The sequence below is a fragment of the Balaenoptera musculus genome, chromosome 7, assembly GCF_009873245.2.
Source record: "Balaenoptera musculus isolate JJ_BM4_2016_0621 chromosome 7, mBalMus1.pri.v3, whole genome shotgun sequence".
NCBI classification, from domain to species: domain Eukaryota; kingdom Metazoa; phylum Chordata; class Mammalia; order Artiodactyla; family Balaenopteridae; genus Balaenoptera; species Balaenoptera musculus.
The window spans coordinates 82,472,577-82,490,139 of NC_045791.1; the positions used below are offsets into that span (position 1 = coordinate 82,472,577).

The following is a 17,563-nucleotide window of genomic DNA, read 5'->3' on the forward strand; positions in this document are numbered from 1 at the left end:
ACTGACATCTCCAACTGGAAACATGAAGAAAAGTCCAACAAGATTTTTAAGCAGTTAATACCAGGAAAATCACAAACATGTAGTGCTTTTGTCTAGAAAATAAAGAAATGGCTTAGGAAAGGAGGACTAGTTGGGTATGGGAAGATTTAGGAAGATTTTTGTATAATAACTGGGTCAATGAAATATGACTGAATGTTGTAGGTAAAGGAAGGAGGAGCTTATTACTCTGAGACCAATCTCGTATTTGGGAAAATGGAAGAGGTCCTCCTTGTTGGCAGAGTTCCCCTCACCTTGCTTCCACCCTTGAGCCACCAGAGTTTTATAGACTAATGTAGACAATGACATATGGCGAATATTGAACAGCTGTTGTTGAATATTGAAGTGATAATCCACGCAGAGTTGCTTAAGGATTTAGAACTTGGCCTCTTTGTTCATGAGAGATATTGGTTAGTAGCTTTCATATAACGTCTTTGCTTGATATTAACATCAAGGTAATGGTAGCCTCATAGAATGAGTTGGGAAATATTCCCTCCTCTAAATTTTCTGAAAGAATTTCTGCAGAACTGGTATTATTTCTTCCTTAAATGTTTGGTAGAATTCATCAGGAAATCAGCTGGGTCTAGAGTTTTCTTTCTGGGAAAGTTTTTAACTTTCAATACAAATCGATTAAAAAACAAACTATAGGGCTATTAGATGATCTCTTTCTTCCTATATAAGCTTTGGTAATTTGTGGCTTTCAAAATTGTATCCATTTCATCAGAGCTGTGTTCATCTAAAATTTTATCCACTGCTGAAGCAGGATTCTTCTTCCTATTCTAATGGATGCCCCTGAATTTTGAAGTTTTTCACTCTGGGTATTGGGAATAGGAGCTTTATTCCCAACCTTGTGTAAACTTTGGACACTGTGCTCTTTCCCCTTTGGGTCGGTTTTGTCCCAGGTCTTGGGTAGTTTCCTCACATGCATGTGATCATCAACAGTTAATTAAATACCTGAGGGGATCCTTTGCAGATATCAGAAAGATTTCTGTATACCTCTCTTCTCTCCAATTCTCTGACCTAAACTCTGTCTGCCTTGGTTTCCCTGGACCTCCAGCTTCATGTCCTCAGGCTGGGATATCCCTGGGCTCTGCCTATGTTCCCCTTCCTGCACCGCAACCTGGAAACTTTCTCCAGACAGTAAGCTGGAGCAATGGTGGGAGTCACCCCACCTGTTTTCCACCTCTCAAGAGGCACTGTCCTCTGTTGCCTGATGTCTAATCTCTTGAATGCCATTGTTTCATGTTTTGTCTATTTCAGAAATTTTTTTTCAGGACGAATTGTAAGTTTGTTCCCTTTTGCTCCGTTTTGTCCAGATATAGAAGTCTGATCCTTGGGGATTAGATATATTGCTGTCATGCTCAAAGAGTTTTATTATATATTATACAGCTCTAGATTCTTGAGTTTTTCTGTTTTTGCAGATACAGAAACAACAGCCCAGTTAAAAGAACTGAAAGTATTAGAAATATTTTAAAAGAATGAAATCCTATTCACAGAAGTTTTAATGTACATATATTTCTTCATAACTGTCTTTAAATTATGTACCAATAGAAATGAGGTGCCCCAGGCAGGCTGGGGAAAATGTTTTCTCAAATCTTTGCCAGTAAAAGATTTCACTTATTACAAACCTATATTAATTTATTGTTCAAAAAATGGCTGATATACAAGCAGGTCTGATCCTTGTCTCTTTAATTTCTTTGCAGTGCCAGATGAAAGCAAAGTCCATTCATTGGCTGGACACAAATCGGGTAAGAAATTCCTTGTAACTGACTTTATATTCTCCTTCCTGGAAATCTCTGGCTGTGTTTGAGTAGCAGATGGAACCTGTTTCCATCCACTCATCACTGAAAGACTTGCTAATTAATATATGAGATGTCTCTGACTTCCACAAAGGTGAACTATTGCTTGGCCGTGTGTATAGTGGCATAATGTATGCTGACTCAAATGTTTGAGAAGAAGGAAGAAAGGTTTCCAAAAACATAATTATAAAACCCAAACTCTTTAACCTGTATGCCAGCTGAACACTTAGAATAACAAAAAATTACAAAGAAGACCCAAGAAAGTTTGAAATTCTTTTCCATGATGACTCTCACATTAAAGTGGCAGGACAAAGAATTCCAGAATAAGAAAAACGTGGCCATTTCTTCCTTCTCAAAAAAGAATCATTTTTTTGCCTGTCATCAAAGGGGATTGGGCCTGAGATGACTGTATTCTCTTTCTTTAGACTCACGTATGAGCTCCCTGGAGGTGCCCTAGGAAGTCCACAAGGACTCTGAGGGTCTCCAGGCTCTTTCTCTGTTTTGTGTGAGATACCTTCAGGTCTAAAATCCAAGCTTTTCCTTCATTGCCAAATGACCTACCTTCTATTCCTTTGCCCTTTCTTCAGCATCATTTATTCCCATTAGTTGAAAACACTTAAAGCTACTAAGCTAGTAAATACAGCAGTAATCCTTTTCTTGTAAGGGTGCATTATCTGTGGGGAAACTATCCATTTTACTCTTAGAAATGCCACTCCAAACAACAGGAGGGTTATGATTTGTTGGCATCCCTTCATTTCTGAAACAAAGAAGTCATTCCCATCACCAAGCATCGCCTGTGTTTATGGGCCAATTATGTTCTCAGCAGTAAGTGGCCTTGATGCCTCATTACTTCCATCATGTTCCAGGGCAAGATTATGATTTTTTTTTTTCCTTTTCTTCTTTCTCCAGATTCACTAGTGATAACAGCAGGGAAGGTCTGGTTCACAACTCTTAGATGTTTTCTTTTCTGCCCCTCCTAATAAAGAGCCTAAGAGGTTAGATCACTGTGAAAGAAAAGATTTCTGAGGGAGTGATAAATTGCCCCATGCTGCTTGTTCCCATCATCCACGTCCATTAAATTCTCTACTACTGGAAATATTTTTTGGAGTCTGAGAAGGAAGTTCTCATGGCCAAGGTACTCCAAGGATAGCCTACATTATGTTCCGCTTAAATGCCTGGTACTTCTTGTCCTTAGCTCTTTTACACATATTAATATTTGAAGATAAAAACCTATTTACATACTGGGATGGGCTTCAAGGTAAGAAGTAGAAGCATTTTTTTAAGAATGTGTATCAATTTGGTTTTTGAAAACAAATAATACACTTTCTGGCTTTTTCCAGGAAATCAAATCTTATTCTAATCTTACTTCATTTCCAACCAAACTACTGTTAGCCAGTAACTAAAAATTATTGTCACTCTTTTTAAAGGCAAACATTATCTTGGTATATTGCTATAGTATTTTAGGTACATTTTAATGATATATTTTTATGTAGTGTGAAATAAAGGTAGTAGTAAAGAAGTACTCTAAACATAAAAATTGAAATAATCTTCCAAATTAAAAGAAAAATGTTAAAAATGGCATAATTTTAAAGCTGTCCGTCAGGTTAACTGTAAGGTTCACATGGCAGAGTTATTTTAGCTGGTAATAGAAATAATACTAATGGTCTTCATATCCCATGAATCAAACTGTTGAAATACATCAGATGTTTTAAATAAGATTTTTGTTACTAATGAACTATTATTACAATATTCACTATTCGTATATTTTTAAGTACTTTTATATCCTATCACAACATCATCAAATTTTTCATTGGCTCTCTGTGGAACTGGGGCAAATGCTGAAAACAACCAGAAAGTTGATAACTTTGGAGCCAAAGTGGCATACGATAAAACACAGTGAAGAGGGCTAACCAGTCACCTCAAATTGTGTGCTCTAGACTTAAATTAAATGAGAGCACTCTATAAAACGTTAGAGACAGTACTGAGAAAATAAAAAGCAGCATGAAAGCAAAAGATGCCATTAAGATCTTGAATTATAATGCTCCTCAAGAACCCATCCCTCCCATAAAGTGCAACTCCCTGTGTGGGCTACACTTGGGTAGAGCATTTTCCCATTAGGCTTTGGTGGTGACGACAGTGAAAGAGAATTAAGGGTCCTTTTGATTCTGGCATCCTGTTTCAGTCATTTTTAACATTCACCTAATATAGAGCTATAGTCTCCATCTGCTACAGTCTAGACCACTAAGCAAGTTGCAAGTTTGGATTGTAATGTGCAACGTGCCCTGATCGTTCATACTTATCTCGCCAATGTCAGCTTCTTTTTGTTTCACCTTTCTCTTCCCCAAATCCTTTCTCCAGAATTTTCAGGTGAAAAAGTGATAACTCTTTTGCTAAGAAGAAAGAATATCTCCCTCTGTCTCTTTTAAATTATAGAAATGTGGGCCTCTTTCCCACTATCCAAGACCATCAGGAAGTTAAATTAAATTTTATGTGCTGGCCTAAATCTATCATCCATCCTCTTATTTAGAATGATATTCAACATTCTAATAAATTCATCTGAGTTAAAATTTCTTCTGAGTCAGCTACTTAGTGTGTAGAGAGCCATTTCATGCCAAGTTCCATCTGTTGGTCTGGCTTGGGTACTTCCCAAATTTGTGACAATATTTTTGGCACCGTTTCCTTGGCTTATTCTTTAAATGGTTGATTCCTCAGAGCTCAGATCAAATCAAAGTCTTAGGTAAGATAAATCTTTCTAACATTTTTGGCCCAAAATGTAGTATTCCCTCACCTCTTCTGGAATCAATCCAGTATTCTTGAGATTTCTCTAATAATCTACCTCAGGGGCTACCCCTGGCAGTGCATTGCATCTCATACCTTGGCAAGGAAAATGGCAGGCTGGTACTCCTGTTTATAATCTTATGGGGTCCTCTTCCACATATAAGAGGTATTAATGTTTATGGGATGGTGAGACCTACCATAGAGAAGTTAGGAGCAAAATGCTTTTTGTTTGGTTCCTTTAAAAAAAAATCATAAGTTTCAGAGAGCCTTGAAAAACCAAAAAGCTGTCTTTCACCTTTTTCCCTAACTATCTCACTAACTGAATTCTGACAAAACTCAAATCCTAGCAATGCACAGGGGAAATAACTTCAGCAAAATGTATATTTTAAACAATGAAACCATTTTTTAAAATGACAAATATTCTGAGGGAACATTAGAATCCAGAGAAAAATGACATCAGATTTGTCATAGCCTTTTTTTTTTTTTTTTACATTATGCTTTAATTTTGGCTATACACAGACTCATAAAGTATGTCCGAGAAGGAGTCCTTTTTTTTCCCTATGTACTGAACTGACACTTAAACCAATAGTTTAATGCTCCTCAACATTCAGACAGAAAGGACTTATAAATTTTACTTTTTTAAAATGTGCCTTCGTATTTTTTTGTTTTGATTTACTGCTTAGAATGGTTTTAATATGTATTGACTGTCTGCAGAGATCTTTGCTGACCCAGCTCTTTAAGATGATGCAGTACTGAAGAAAGCCGATGAGTCCTTCTTTATGAGCTCTGACATATTAATTAGCAAAATGGACTAAAAAGCTTTCCTATTTCTATTTAAATTTCTTATAGTCTCAAACACCTGTCTATATAACTGTAAAACAGGCAAGTCTGTAAAAGTAATGGTTGGCAGTAAGTCCAGACCTTTTCTGAGATGAGTTTATCAATTCATGAGCAAGTATTCATTAACAGTCTAGGGGAACATCTCTCCAGCCGAGGTGCCTTGCAGCCACTAAGTACGGTTGGTATCTCAACACATTTTGCTAATGAAGAAGCTGAAGCTCAAGGCATAAGTCCTTGTTCTCGCAGTTGGTAACTCTTAGCGTTAGGATAGAAACCCAGATGCGGTGTGGCAGAGCCCATGAATTTGGACACTTTATATTCCACCAGCATGTGCCTAACACCTCACAATCTCAGGAACTGAGAAGAATATAGGAGTAAGACACAGTCTAGTTGGAAGGCATGACCCACATATCAAGATATCCTATAAATCATTACTTACTTTTTATAACCTCAGCTAGCTAAACCAGGAACACAGTAGGTGTAATTTCTCTATGGTAATTCAGTGAGCAAGAGAAGAACATCAAATCTGATCATTTGTGCCTTTGTTTCTCTTCATGCATGTGCACGTGAATGTGTGGGCCAAGAGATGTATGAGAAAAAATATGCATGTGATATACACGTATTATGCATAAGTTATAGGAAATGTGCATGTGATACGTGTCTTACAGCAAAGGCTGAGAGCTTAACATGCAAGTTACTAACTTGACAGAACATACATTCTGCTTTAAATGCATTGTGTGTAGGGACTTCCCTGGCAGTCCAGTGGTTAAGACCCTGCGCTCCTAATGCCGAGGGCACAGGTTCGATCCCTGGTCGGGAAACAAGATCCTGCATGCTACATGGTGTGGCCAAATAAATAAATAAATAGATGCATTGTGTGTAAACTTCAAATCTAGAATGTTCAAATGTAGCTAAAGAAATTGCTGAATCTTTGCAAACGAAAAGATAAAACATAAGGTGATTGGATAGTCACTTTAAGAGTAATGGGTTATTAAATGGTATTTCATAAATTTTGTTGTCTTAGTGTTCCATACTTTTATAGAATATCTAAGTCAAAATATGCATTTAAATTTTGGAGCACCAACCATGATCACTTTTCATATCTGAGTCTTCTAATTGAATTACTGTTTTTTATGACTTTTCATTGTTATTGTTGATGAGGAACTAAAATCATAGAGTAAGTGGGTAGTGGATTTGAACTCTGTTTCTCTCCTCATCAGTTGGTTAAGGTAATACTGCATGGTTATCTATTTGGACAAACATTTTTACTGGGTATTTTCTAAGCTTCTGTCATGTGTTATGTTGGATAACTATAGCTTTAGACACAAAAAAAGTATACATTTCCCACATGCTTCAGCCTTGGTTTACATTTCCATGGGATTCAGGATGTTTTCTTTAGAAAAAAATTAAGGATACATCTAGGATTCTTTCTATAGAAACTTGATTATGAAGCAACCTTAGTGTCTCCTATATTGTGAAACGTTAGTGATTACTCTATCCTCTAAATTTCAAAGAATCAAATCAATGAAATCAAATTAGAAAGAAATATATCATGAGATAAGGTTATTTACTATTCAAATATGGTGTAGGTGTGTGCATTTCTAAATTTCATGAGTAAATAGATACTACATTTTTGTATAAATCAACTTTCAAAACTATTTCTGTTCCACTCATGTTTATTAAATACCCACTTTGTAACAGGTATTAAGTTTTAAGCACTGGAGATACAAAGTGACATGTGTCAGAAAGGAAGTGCTTTCATAGCAGGATCTGAAAGATAAATAGAAGTTTGAGGAATAGAAAAGGTCACTGAGCTAACACTTTCCAGGCACATGGAAAGTTGTGAAAACATGAAACTTCATAGTGTGTTACAGAAACTGTAAGCAATTCGGCATGGCAGGAGTGCAAAGGGGAGAGTGACATGCTACGAGGTTAAGCAAGAAGGCAGAGGTTAGATCATGGGGAACGCCTACCAAATGAAAGAATGTGAATTTTATCCTACAGGCTCAGAGAATCTAAACAGATTAAAGAAGGGGAGTGGTCAGTTTTATAGTCTAGTGATATCACTCTGGTTGTTGTGGGGACTTGAAAGCATTTTTTTTTTTTTAAAGGCAAGAATAGTTAAAAAGACCACTGCAGTAGTCCAGATAAGAGATGATGTGGGCATAAATTTAAGTGATTAAATTAAGGAAAGAAAAGTAAGAAATATTTAGAGAATAAAGCCTTGAATTTTGTTGTTTGTTTGTTTTTTAATCAAACTTAGCGGGTAAGTGAGAAAGAGGATCCAATTTGATTAGCAGTGTATCAGTCAGCTCTTGCTATAACCATGCTACGTAATAAAACCAACAGTTAACATTTATTTCTTTTTTTTTTTTTAAAAGGCTGGAGATTTTTTTTTTTTATAACAGAGGTCTTTAAAGTATTTGTTTATTTATTTATTTATGGCTGTGCTGGGTCTTTGTTTCTGTGCGAGGGCTTTCTCTAGCTGTGGCAAGCGGGGGCCACTCTTCATCGCGGTGCGTGGGCCTCTCACTATCGCGGCCTCTCTTGTTGCGGAGCACAGGCTCAGTAATTGTGGCTCACGGGCCTAGTTGCTCCGCAGCATGTGGGATCCTCCCAGACCAGGGCTCGAACCTGTGTCCCCTGCACTGGCAGGCAGATTCTCAACCATTGCTCCACCAGGGAAGCCCAACATTTATTTCTTGATCACGTATCTTCAGGTGGGCTGGGACTTGCCGATCTCAGAAGTGTTTGGCCAGGCTTGGCTCTAACCTGTAGTTCAGGTCCAGGTTTTCTGCCTGTGTCTGTTATCCTCCTTGGGCCAATGGTTTTCTGAGGCAAGTACCTTTGATAACAACAGTGATAAGATGAAAATAGAGTAGGCAGAGAGGGAACTCATAAGCTATGTGGCAGTGTTCATGTATTAATGATGTGAGAGTGAAGGTGATAGAAGGAATGATAAGAGGAATAGAAGGAAGTGTGGCAGGATAGCGTGAGTTGTGAAAGAGTCAGGCTTTTATATAAGGGTAGAGAAACAATGTACCTGAACATGGAAATGCAAAATAAGGAGATAGCTGAGCCCCCTCCCAACCCTGACTTGCATGATATGGGTGAGAAAGAACAGCTTCAAATGAGAGGGCTGCAGGAGAAGCAGAATTCTTGGTGGAGAGCTAGATTTCAATGAAAGCGAAAAGGAAGGGGAATTTTCAGAGAAGGGGTTGGAAGTGAACAGCATTTTGTCAACCATGGGAGGGTAGTGGAGATTCGAGAAGGCAAGGTGGAGGAGTCTGGACTGGAGGGGAGAGTGGGACGGTGAGTCACAGGGAGATGGACAGAGTGGTGTAACGCTACAGCACGGGAAGGAGTAGATGACCAAAGGGCTCATACCTTGGGAAATGACTAAGGGTGTCAGGAGTGATGCACCTAGTTTGTTTAGATGGCTTTGCAGTTGCCGAGAGAATCAATTCTCACTCTTTGGTAAACAGAAAAAAGGCTTGGGCCAGTTATGACTCAGTGGTGGCCTGGATGAATTATTTTTTGTAAAGAGATCCTATCTCTGAAGGATGAGGAGATGAAGATTTTCCAGGAGGAAACGGTCCCAAGGTTACAAGTTTTGAGGAGATGCTTAAATTTTACTGGGTTTGGAAACCGAGAAATGGCCATGGGTAATCATTTCTGCTGGACAGGAAACAGGACAGCAGGCTCAAAATGAAGTGGCTTGAGGAGGAATGGGAAGTGGAAACAAGGATAGATGATCTTTCCAGAAGCTTAATATTAAGAGAAAAAAGATGTATCTAGAGAAGAGAAGTTGTCTTTTTTGGTGGTGGTGTTCTATTTCATGTTATTAATGAGAAACACTGGACCAAGTTTGTTGACTGAGAAGAAAGAGACATTTGTAAGAGAATGAAGAACAAGGAAAGAGGAAATTTTTAAAGGGATAGGATTAAGAGTATAGTTTTATAGCAGTTGGCTTTGAAGAGGATGAGCCAAGATTGAAGGGAAAGTGGCAGGGTTGCATGTAGTACAGATACATTTGTAGGTAGAGGGGGTAAGAAATTAAGGATGTTAATGGTCTCAATTTTCTTGATGATGTCCAAGTCTGTACATAATGGCATTGTAGGGTTGGTCAGTAGGCTGGTCAAGAAAATAAGAAACACTGTAGATAATAGGTAGCCCACGTTGGGATGTGTTTAAGTCATTGAAGCAAAATTGGTTGGGAAACTATGAAACAGTATATTTACACCTGCACATGAACATATTCACTGCATTCAAGGGTTGAGTTGCAAATGAGCTACAGTTTTCCCCTGAACTAAAATGTTCTTATCTTTTGCAGTTATATTTTCAATTCTCTATTTATGGTGAAATTATAGAAAGTTAGGGCTAAGTGGATAGTTATATATGTCTAATACAACCAACTTATTTTAAAGAGTAGATTGATACCTAGACAGGGAAAATCACCCCCCACCAAAGGCCCAGCTGGTCAGACCTGTTGACTTCTACTTCAGCAACCTCTTGCTTTGTGAATTCAAACATCATTGCTACCAGTTTTGCCTGATTTAATAATCTAAACTATCATTAAAATCCTCAAGATTTCCCCAAACCCAGCATGGATAACAGAAAGAATAATTTAGCACAGCACTGGTCTTTTGTCTTTTCAGCTTCTCTCATTGAAACCCACCAGAATTGAATAAGCTTCTATATACAAAAAGTATGTACTTTGTTCAAAGTTTATTACAGACTTTGTCACAAAGTCTGTATCTGTTTATGGTTGCTATTCATTATACTTTATATTTTTATTATGGTGTTCTATTTATTTTTCCCCTAAATATAAATGTACAGGACAAATTATTCTGAGTTCCAATAGACATTTGTCGATATGGTGTATTCGGTACATACTTTCCCCCTATGCCCTTATATATTGATATTGATATTACAAAATTCTCAGCAATGAAATTTTTTATTATCCTGTCTCATAATTCAGAACTCAACAGCTTATCTTTGGAGATAAAATTTACTGTGCTTAAGTGTGCATTGATTTAGAAAATGTATAGTTTCTAAAGTTTTAACTGTTTGAACAAATTAAAAATAATTTTATAAAGAGAAGACCCTATTTCCATGTATGTCAAATTCTTCAAATGTGGCTGAACTCTCTCAAATTTCACCATCCATGGGGAATATGTGTCTTGTACATTTGGAAAACAGTGGTTTGGAACTGACAATTCTAATAGCGTTTCTAAATGCCAGAGTGAACATCTGCAGTGAAAAATATTATTAAATGACTACATGATGGTTGATAAACATTATTAAATGACTACATGATGGTTGATAAATACAAAGTGAATGTTTGACATTAAAACTTTACTGCAGGCTGAGCTATCTGTACTCAGCTTTGGACTAGCTGTGCGACTGGAGAGGGACAGCAGTAGGAGCCACAGAAAACAGCGAGTGACTTAAAAATTACACAGAAACGCCATCATCAGTCAGAATATTATTGTATGGACTTGAATGTATCATGGGTAAAAACAAATCACATTCTCAAAAACATAATAACTATAAATGTTAAGCAGTGAGCACCAATTCTGTCCTCTTTCCTTTATATTCAGCTTTAGGATCTCCTGAGTAAACTTCTTGCAGTGAAACTATTTCAGTAAAATTGTTGGACTCTATATACCTACTAGCTTTTTTTTTTTTTTAATTTATTTTATTTATTTATTTTTGGCTGCGTTGGGTCTTCGTTGCTGTGCGCGGGCTTTCTCTAGTTGCGGCGAGTGGGGACTACTCTTTGTCGCGGTGCGCAGGCTTCTCATTGCGGTGGCTTCTCTTGTTGCAGAGCACGGGCTCTAGATGTGCAGGCTCAGTAGTTGTGGCGTGCGGGCTTAGTTGCTCTGCGGCATGTGGGATCTTCCTGGACCAGGGCTCGAACCTGTGTCCCCTGCATTGGCAGGCAGGTTCTTAACCACTGCGCCACCAGGGAAGCCCCCTACTAGCTTTAAATGATGGCAGCCCTTTATCAAGAGTAGATTTGGCAAGGGCTACAAAGCTTCTCAGTTCCTATGTAATTATTTTAGAAAGGTTTACATTGACACCTGGAATTTTAAATCACTCTTCTAAGGAAAGTATTTTATGTCTAAATGTGTTGTGGAGAGAAAAAATGGAGACACTCTGATTCCAATGACCCAGAGAGGTTATAGCTCCCTGCTTGTAGGACCTTTTATTTTAAACTTCTACGGATAATCTAGCTGCCAGTGTTAAGTGATTGGCTGTTTAGACATTCCAGCAGTGTTTTACTTCTGAACTCTTCTCACCAAAATATTAGCCGACATATGATATTGGAAGGACAAGTTTAAAACCCAGCCTGAGACACCTGAAGATCAGCTTTTACATAATAGATGCCCAATCTGTGTTGAATAACATACAGTATGTCAAAGCCTAAATTTTGTTTGTTTAATATCTGATAAAGGTATAACAATGCCAACTAATGGTGAGAAATATTTTAGGGTATACTGGCTTTGATAATGTCGGTGTGACTTTACACAAGTTGTGTGTGTATACACACATATGAGTTTCATAAATGAATGCTGGGTTGATGGGGAGGGAAGCATTAAAAGACTAGTATATTTCAAGAAGGGTTTTGCCTACTTAAAAAAATGCTCATTTGTTCCTGTATTTAGGCTCTATCGACAGGGATAAATTTCAGTACCTTTAACAAGTCATACCATGCCCTCTATCGCCTTGTCTTGACCTGCCTTTGCAGCCTATTTCATGCCACCGTCAACCTCTACCCCACCCCATCCCCGCCTCATCACACTTGTTCCCAATTCACAGAGCTACTCACCACTGCTGTCTGACCATATCTTATTCTTTCATGCCTCAGAGCCCCAGCGGAACTCTTTGAAGGCCCACCTCCCTCAGAAACCCTCCCCAGTTTCCTCAGACCGAGGTCTCCTCTGGTATCTAGCCTTGTTTAACTTCAGGTGTCTCCAGCCTCTGGTTTTATACTTTTTAACTTCTCTCACCCTTTGCTGCCCTAGCTCACACTTCTGCTCTAGAGCCAGTTAGCCCCCAAGAACCCACACAGGCTGCTTCTCAAATCTCCTTTGATCAATAGTCATGACTCCCTTAGACCATTAATAATCCCAAGGCCTACCTTTTCCTCATATAGGCAGGAGAACTCTGTTATCTGCTGAATGAAAGGGCAGGAACCAGTGTTAACTCTTTTATTAAACCAGTATTTATTGAATGCTTATTGTGTGCCAGACACTGTGCCAGGTACCACAAATACAAGGTTGTGTAGACTGTGGATTCTGCCTCTAAGGTACTCACAGTTTAGTAGCAACAGTAGGAATGCAAACAGTGAAACTACCATGTGCTTATACATAAATGCAAATACATAGAAAAAGTAACAGTGGCTACCTTTACTTAGAGGAAGAAGATGAGGTTGGGGGTCAAGGGGGACTTCTGCTATCTGTAGTATTTGAATTTTTACATTGAGACTATATTTATGTGCAGTTTGAGTAATGAAAAACTTTATGGGTTTAAAAAAGTAAAAACTTTTCGAACATACTAAAATTTCACATGCTGAATCTAATCATTGAAATGTTGTACACATGAGATGATTTAACATGGGGACTGGCACAGAATATGCACAGAAGAACCACAGGAAAAGGGATAGTTTCTGGGAAGGAGATGAGAGGCTGAATCCCAGAGTCATGCTGGGAACCTATTTGGGGCCCAGAAGTATTTTGGGAGGAAGGGAATAGAGACAGACTTAACCATGAGATACCTCATTTATGGGTTGCTGGAAAATGTGCCAATGAAAAACATATTTGGAGAATGTTAAACTCCCCTGTCAATTTTTGGTATCCTAGAGGGCAGGAACTTAGTCTTTGAAAGTTATTCAGTAAGGCACCCACTTCATGCTTTTTAGAGGTTCATGGTGCCCAACTGTGTCCAATAAAAGCAGAATTATAATGAGGGCTTGTGATGAATATGTAAAAGTTAAAGAGAAAACTTAAAGCAACCTAGATTACTTCTTGCTAAAATAAGCAAATGCAAATTCATTAACACTCTATTGATAATTAGAAACCACACAGACACACACACAAAACAACTTACAAATTCCACCCCATCAAAATAGAACAAAGCTGTTGAAAGTTACCTTTTGAATAAAAACCCTTTTATTAACTAATCCTTTTTTGTAAATGTGCATGCCTTTTCAACCAGGAAAACAACAACTGCAAAGAAAGAGGGAGAAAAAAAGCAGATAGTTTTGTAAAGTATCATGATATTGCCATCAGGGAGTTGTCAGAGGTATTTAGAAATGTTGCTGTCAAACTGGTGATGGAGGCTTTTTACTTGTTATACTCAGAGAAAATGTTACTATCGGTTGGTCTAGTGACCTAGCGGTTGATGAACTATTTTAGGTGATTTATATGGACAAACACTTCTTATTTTTTAAAAGTATGGATCTATATTGTGTATTAGTAAAGTACTATTTTTCTATTTATAATAGTGCTACATTTTTAAAAATAAAATATACGCAGAAAAAGTATGAAATTTTAAATAATATTAGGAAATAACAGTATAAAATGATTTGTGAACATGGCAAAATATCCTGAAGTCATATGACACAGTTTGCTGAGGTCTGGGAAACAGTGATGAATTCTGTTAAGTTTCCATCAGCATGTCCATAGTTTCCATCATCGTGCATTTTTGCAAATCTCTGAAAATCTTGGTTTGAGAAAAGTACGTCCACCCTGAGGCCTTGGGCTATATAATACTCACTCTCTGGGCCCCATTTCCTGTCCATGGACCGATGCCTTCAATTCTGGTTGAACACTGGCTCCTTCAGCAAAGAAATGTCCAAATCTTCAACTGTTTCTTACTGTGAACTTCTCTCCATCAAGTTTAACTTGAGTTATATTTTGAAGTACATGCCTCTAACAGGCCATCTTCATCAGAGAAGGAAACATAACAGATACAGTGGTGCCCTTCTGTGTGAGCCTGGAAAGGCAGTCTCTTACAAATGCAGAGTTAGCCTTCACTTTTCACCTTTCTTCACCTACCCCATTAATCCAGTAGGAAATCAGGTTTGTCCCACAGGAACACAACCCAAAGCTTTCCTTCCTACCCTTGCCCATGCCACCATCACCTCATGCCTTCAGTAGCCTGCTAACTTCTATACTCTCTGCCGTTCCATCCTCCTCACGAGAGCCAAAGGGATCTCTGGCAAACATGACACAAATCATGTCCTCAAATGCTTACAATCCTCTGATGGCTTCCCACCATTCATAGAAAATGATCCACGTTTCTGACCACGACCCCCAAGGCCAGCCTCATCGCCCTGCTTGCCTTGCTGACTTTGTCCCCACGGCTCCTCCTCCTTCAGGACACTTGGCCCGGGTTGCCTGCTCTCTGTGTTCAGCAGGCCAACTTGTTCTCTTCTGGGGCCCTTTGCACATGCCTCCCCTCTGCTCAGAATGATCTCCCTCCCCTTCACGTGGCTGATTCCTTCTGATTCAGTTCTTAGGTCAAGTGTTCTTTCTTCAGATATACCTTCCCTGACCACCCCATCTAAAAGAGGCAAAATAAGTCAGTTTCTGTCACTTAGTCTGTTCACTTCCCAATATAGCACTTATCACAGTCTGTGGGGGGTGTGTGTGTGTGTGTGTGTGTGTGTGTTTAACGTACTGTCTGTCCCCTCACCTACAGAACGTGAGCTGCACACAGGCAGAGACCTTGGGCCCCAGTGCAGGAGTAGTATCTGGCACAGAGTAGGCATCCTTTGCTCAATATTTGCTAAGTCATTTTCTTGTATGTCTTTTTGCATATTTTTACTTTCAAACTCCCCATGTCTTTATGTTTTATATGTGTGTCTTGTCTTAAATTTTTTTGTTTTTGTGTTCGGTCTGACAATCTGAATTGTAACTGGGAATGTGGCACATTTGCACGTATTGAGATTACTAGCATATTTAGATTTATGTTTATCGTACTATTTTATACATGAGTCGCTTCTTGTCCTCTTAGAATGAATTCCTGTTTCATTTTTTTTGTTTTTTTGTTTCTTTTTTATTTTTGGCTGCGTGGGGTCTTCGTTGCTGTGCGCGGGCTTTCTCTAGTTGCGGCTAGCGGGGGCTACTCTTCACTGTGGTGCGCAAGCTTCTCATTGTGGTGGCTTCTCTTGTTACGGAACATGGGCTCTAGGCACAGGGACTTCAGTAGTTGTGGCACGCAGGCTCAGTAGTTGTGGCTCACGGGCTCTAGAGCGCAGGCTCAGTAGTTGTGGCTCACGGGCTCTAGAGCGCAGGCTCAGTAGTTGTGGCGCATGAGCTTAGTTGCTCCGCAGCACGTGAGATCTTCCCAGACCAGGGCTCGAACCCGTGTCCTCTGCATTAGCAGGCAGATTCTCAACCACTGCGCTACCAGGGAAGCCCTTCATTTTGTTTTTAAACCCACTTTTTTCCTATATTAATTTGAATATTATACACTTCATTTTTATCATGCATACTTAATAAAATCTAAAATTAGTTCATACTTAATCCTTTTCCCAAACAATATAAGGAACTTAGAATACTTTTGCTCTCCTTACCCCCTCCCAATTTCTATACTGTGTTCCATTTTTTTCTTTCTTATTTTTTGATTCACGTATTATATACTAATTTTAATGTTTTCTGTATCTATTATTTTTTCACACTCACCCGTGTATTTACCAATTTCTTTTCTTACCATTCTTTCTTATACCTCAGATCTTCCTTCTGGGATCATTTTCCTTCTTTCTGAAGTATGCTCTTCAGACATTCCTTTAATGATGGTCTATTGATGATACTCTGTTGTTTATCAGGAAACATCTTGTTCTGACAACTAGATTTGTTGAGTATACAGTGTTATACTGGCAGCACGCTGAAAGTGTTTTTTCTACTGTCTTCTGTCTTCTACTGTGAAAAGTCAGCCATTGGTTTAATTGGCCTCTCTGTACCAGTGATCAGTCCTTTCTCTGGACACTTTTAAATTCTCTTTGTCTTTGATGTTTACTTTCACTACCATCTAGGTCTTGCTGTAGGTTTCTTTATATTATCTTTCTTTGTGTATAATGTGTCTCCTATGGCTGTATATTAATGTTTTCCATCACTTCTGGGAAGTTATAAATTATAAATGTTAATGTGCCTCTTCCCCAGTGGAACTCTTATTAGATGTATGTTAGACCTCACTCTTCAGCCATGTCTCCTAGACACTCTTTCATACTTTTCTGTCGCCTTGATTCTGTATTTCATTCTGAGTAATTTCTCCAGGTCTATCTTCTAATTCCAATTTGGTATCCACATATCTCTCGTGTTTCTGCTGATTCTCATCCATGGTGACTTTTTCTTGGTGGATTTGGTAATTTCTCTTCAGGATGTCATACTTGGTTGGATTTAATGTGTGAGCATTTGGGGGAGCCTGATTTGCATGTGCTTTTCTCCACAGAAGATTTAGATTTGCTGCTTCTGGGGTACAAGCAGAGTACTACTAACCTGGAACCACTTTCATATAATTTCTTGGCTGACAGCTTAATTAATTGGGAGAAAAATAAACTTGATTTAATAACTCCAAGAGGACAGTTGTCCTGTGGTTGAAAATTCTCAAAGAGACATGAAGATTGTTTTTTTGTTTTGTTTTGTTTTCATTGTTATTTTTCCTTTCTAGAACCAGATTAAAGAGAGATTTTCTTGAACTAGCTTTGCAGAGGAAAGTGTATTTGATCTTTGAGGTTTCTTAGCCTACCCTTCTACTAAGGTTGTAGGTCCTTTTGAGGGTTGCTTTGCTTCAGGATTTCCCTTAATTTCCTATGAGCTAAGCAGTTCATTTAAATGTATATTTGTTTTAATTTATCCAGGATCTATTTGTATTTTATTATCGGGATTTTGAGAATTAATACATAGCTGGAAGCAGAAGTCTCTAGTCTAATAATTGCTGAATGAATGAATGGATGAATGAATGAATGATTATCCTTCATAAATGGCTGAATTCAAATAAACCATTGGGCTCAATGCAGATTAAAGCACATGTTCACCCAGACATGGTTTTATCTCACTGAGTCTGGATTACTTTTGACAAAATACTCTTTAGAAGTA

General features: G+C 38.3%; 1 protein-coding gene across 1 annotated transcript in view; it reads left to right on the forward strand.

Annotated features, from left to right (window-relative positions):
• The window catches only part of PARD3B (par-3 family cell polarity regulator beta), a 1,042,097-nt gene that overhangs the window by 658,180 nt on the left and 366,354 nt on the right, over positions 1–17,563 (forward strand). Inside the window, 1 exon segment of the mRNA XM_036858752.1 lies at positions 1,740–1,784. Within this exon segment, the coding sequence (XP_036714647.1) occupies positions 1,740–1,784 (45 nt within the window).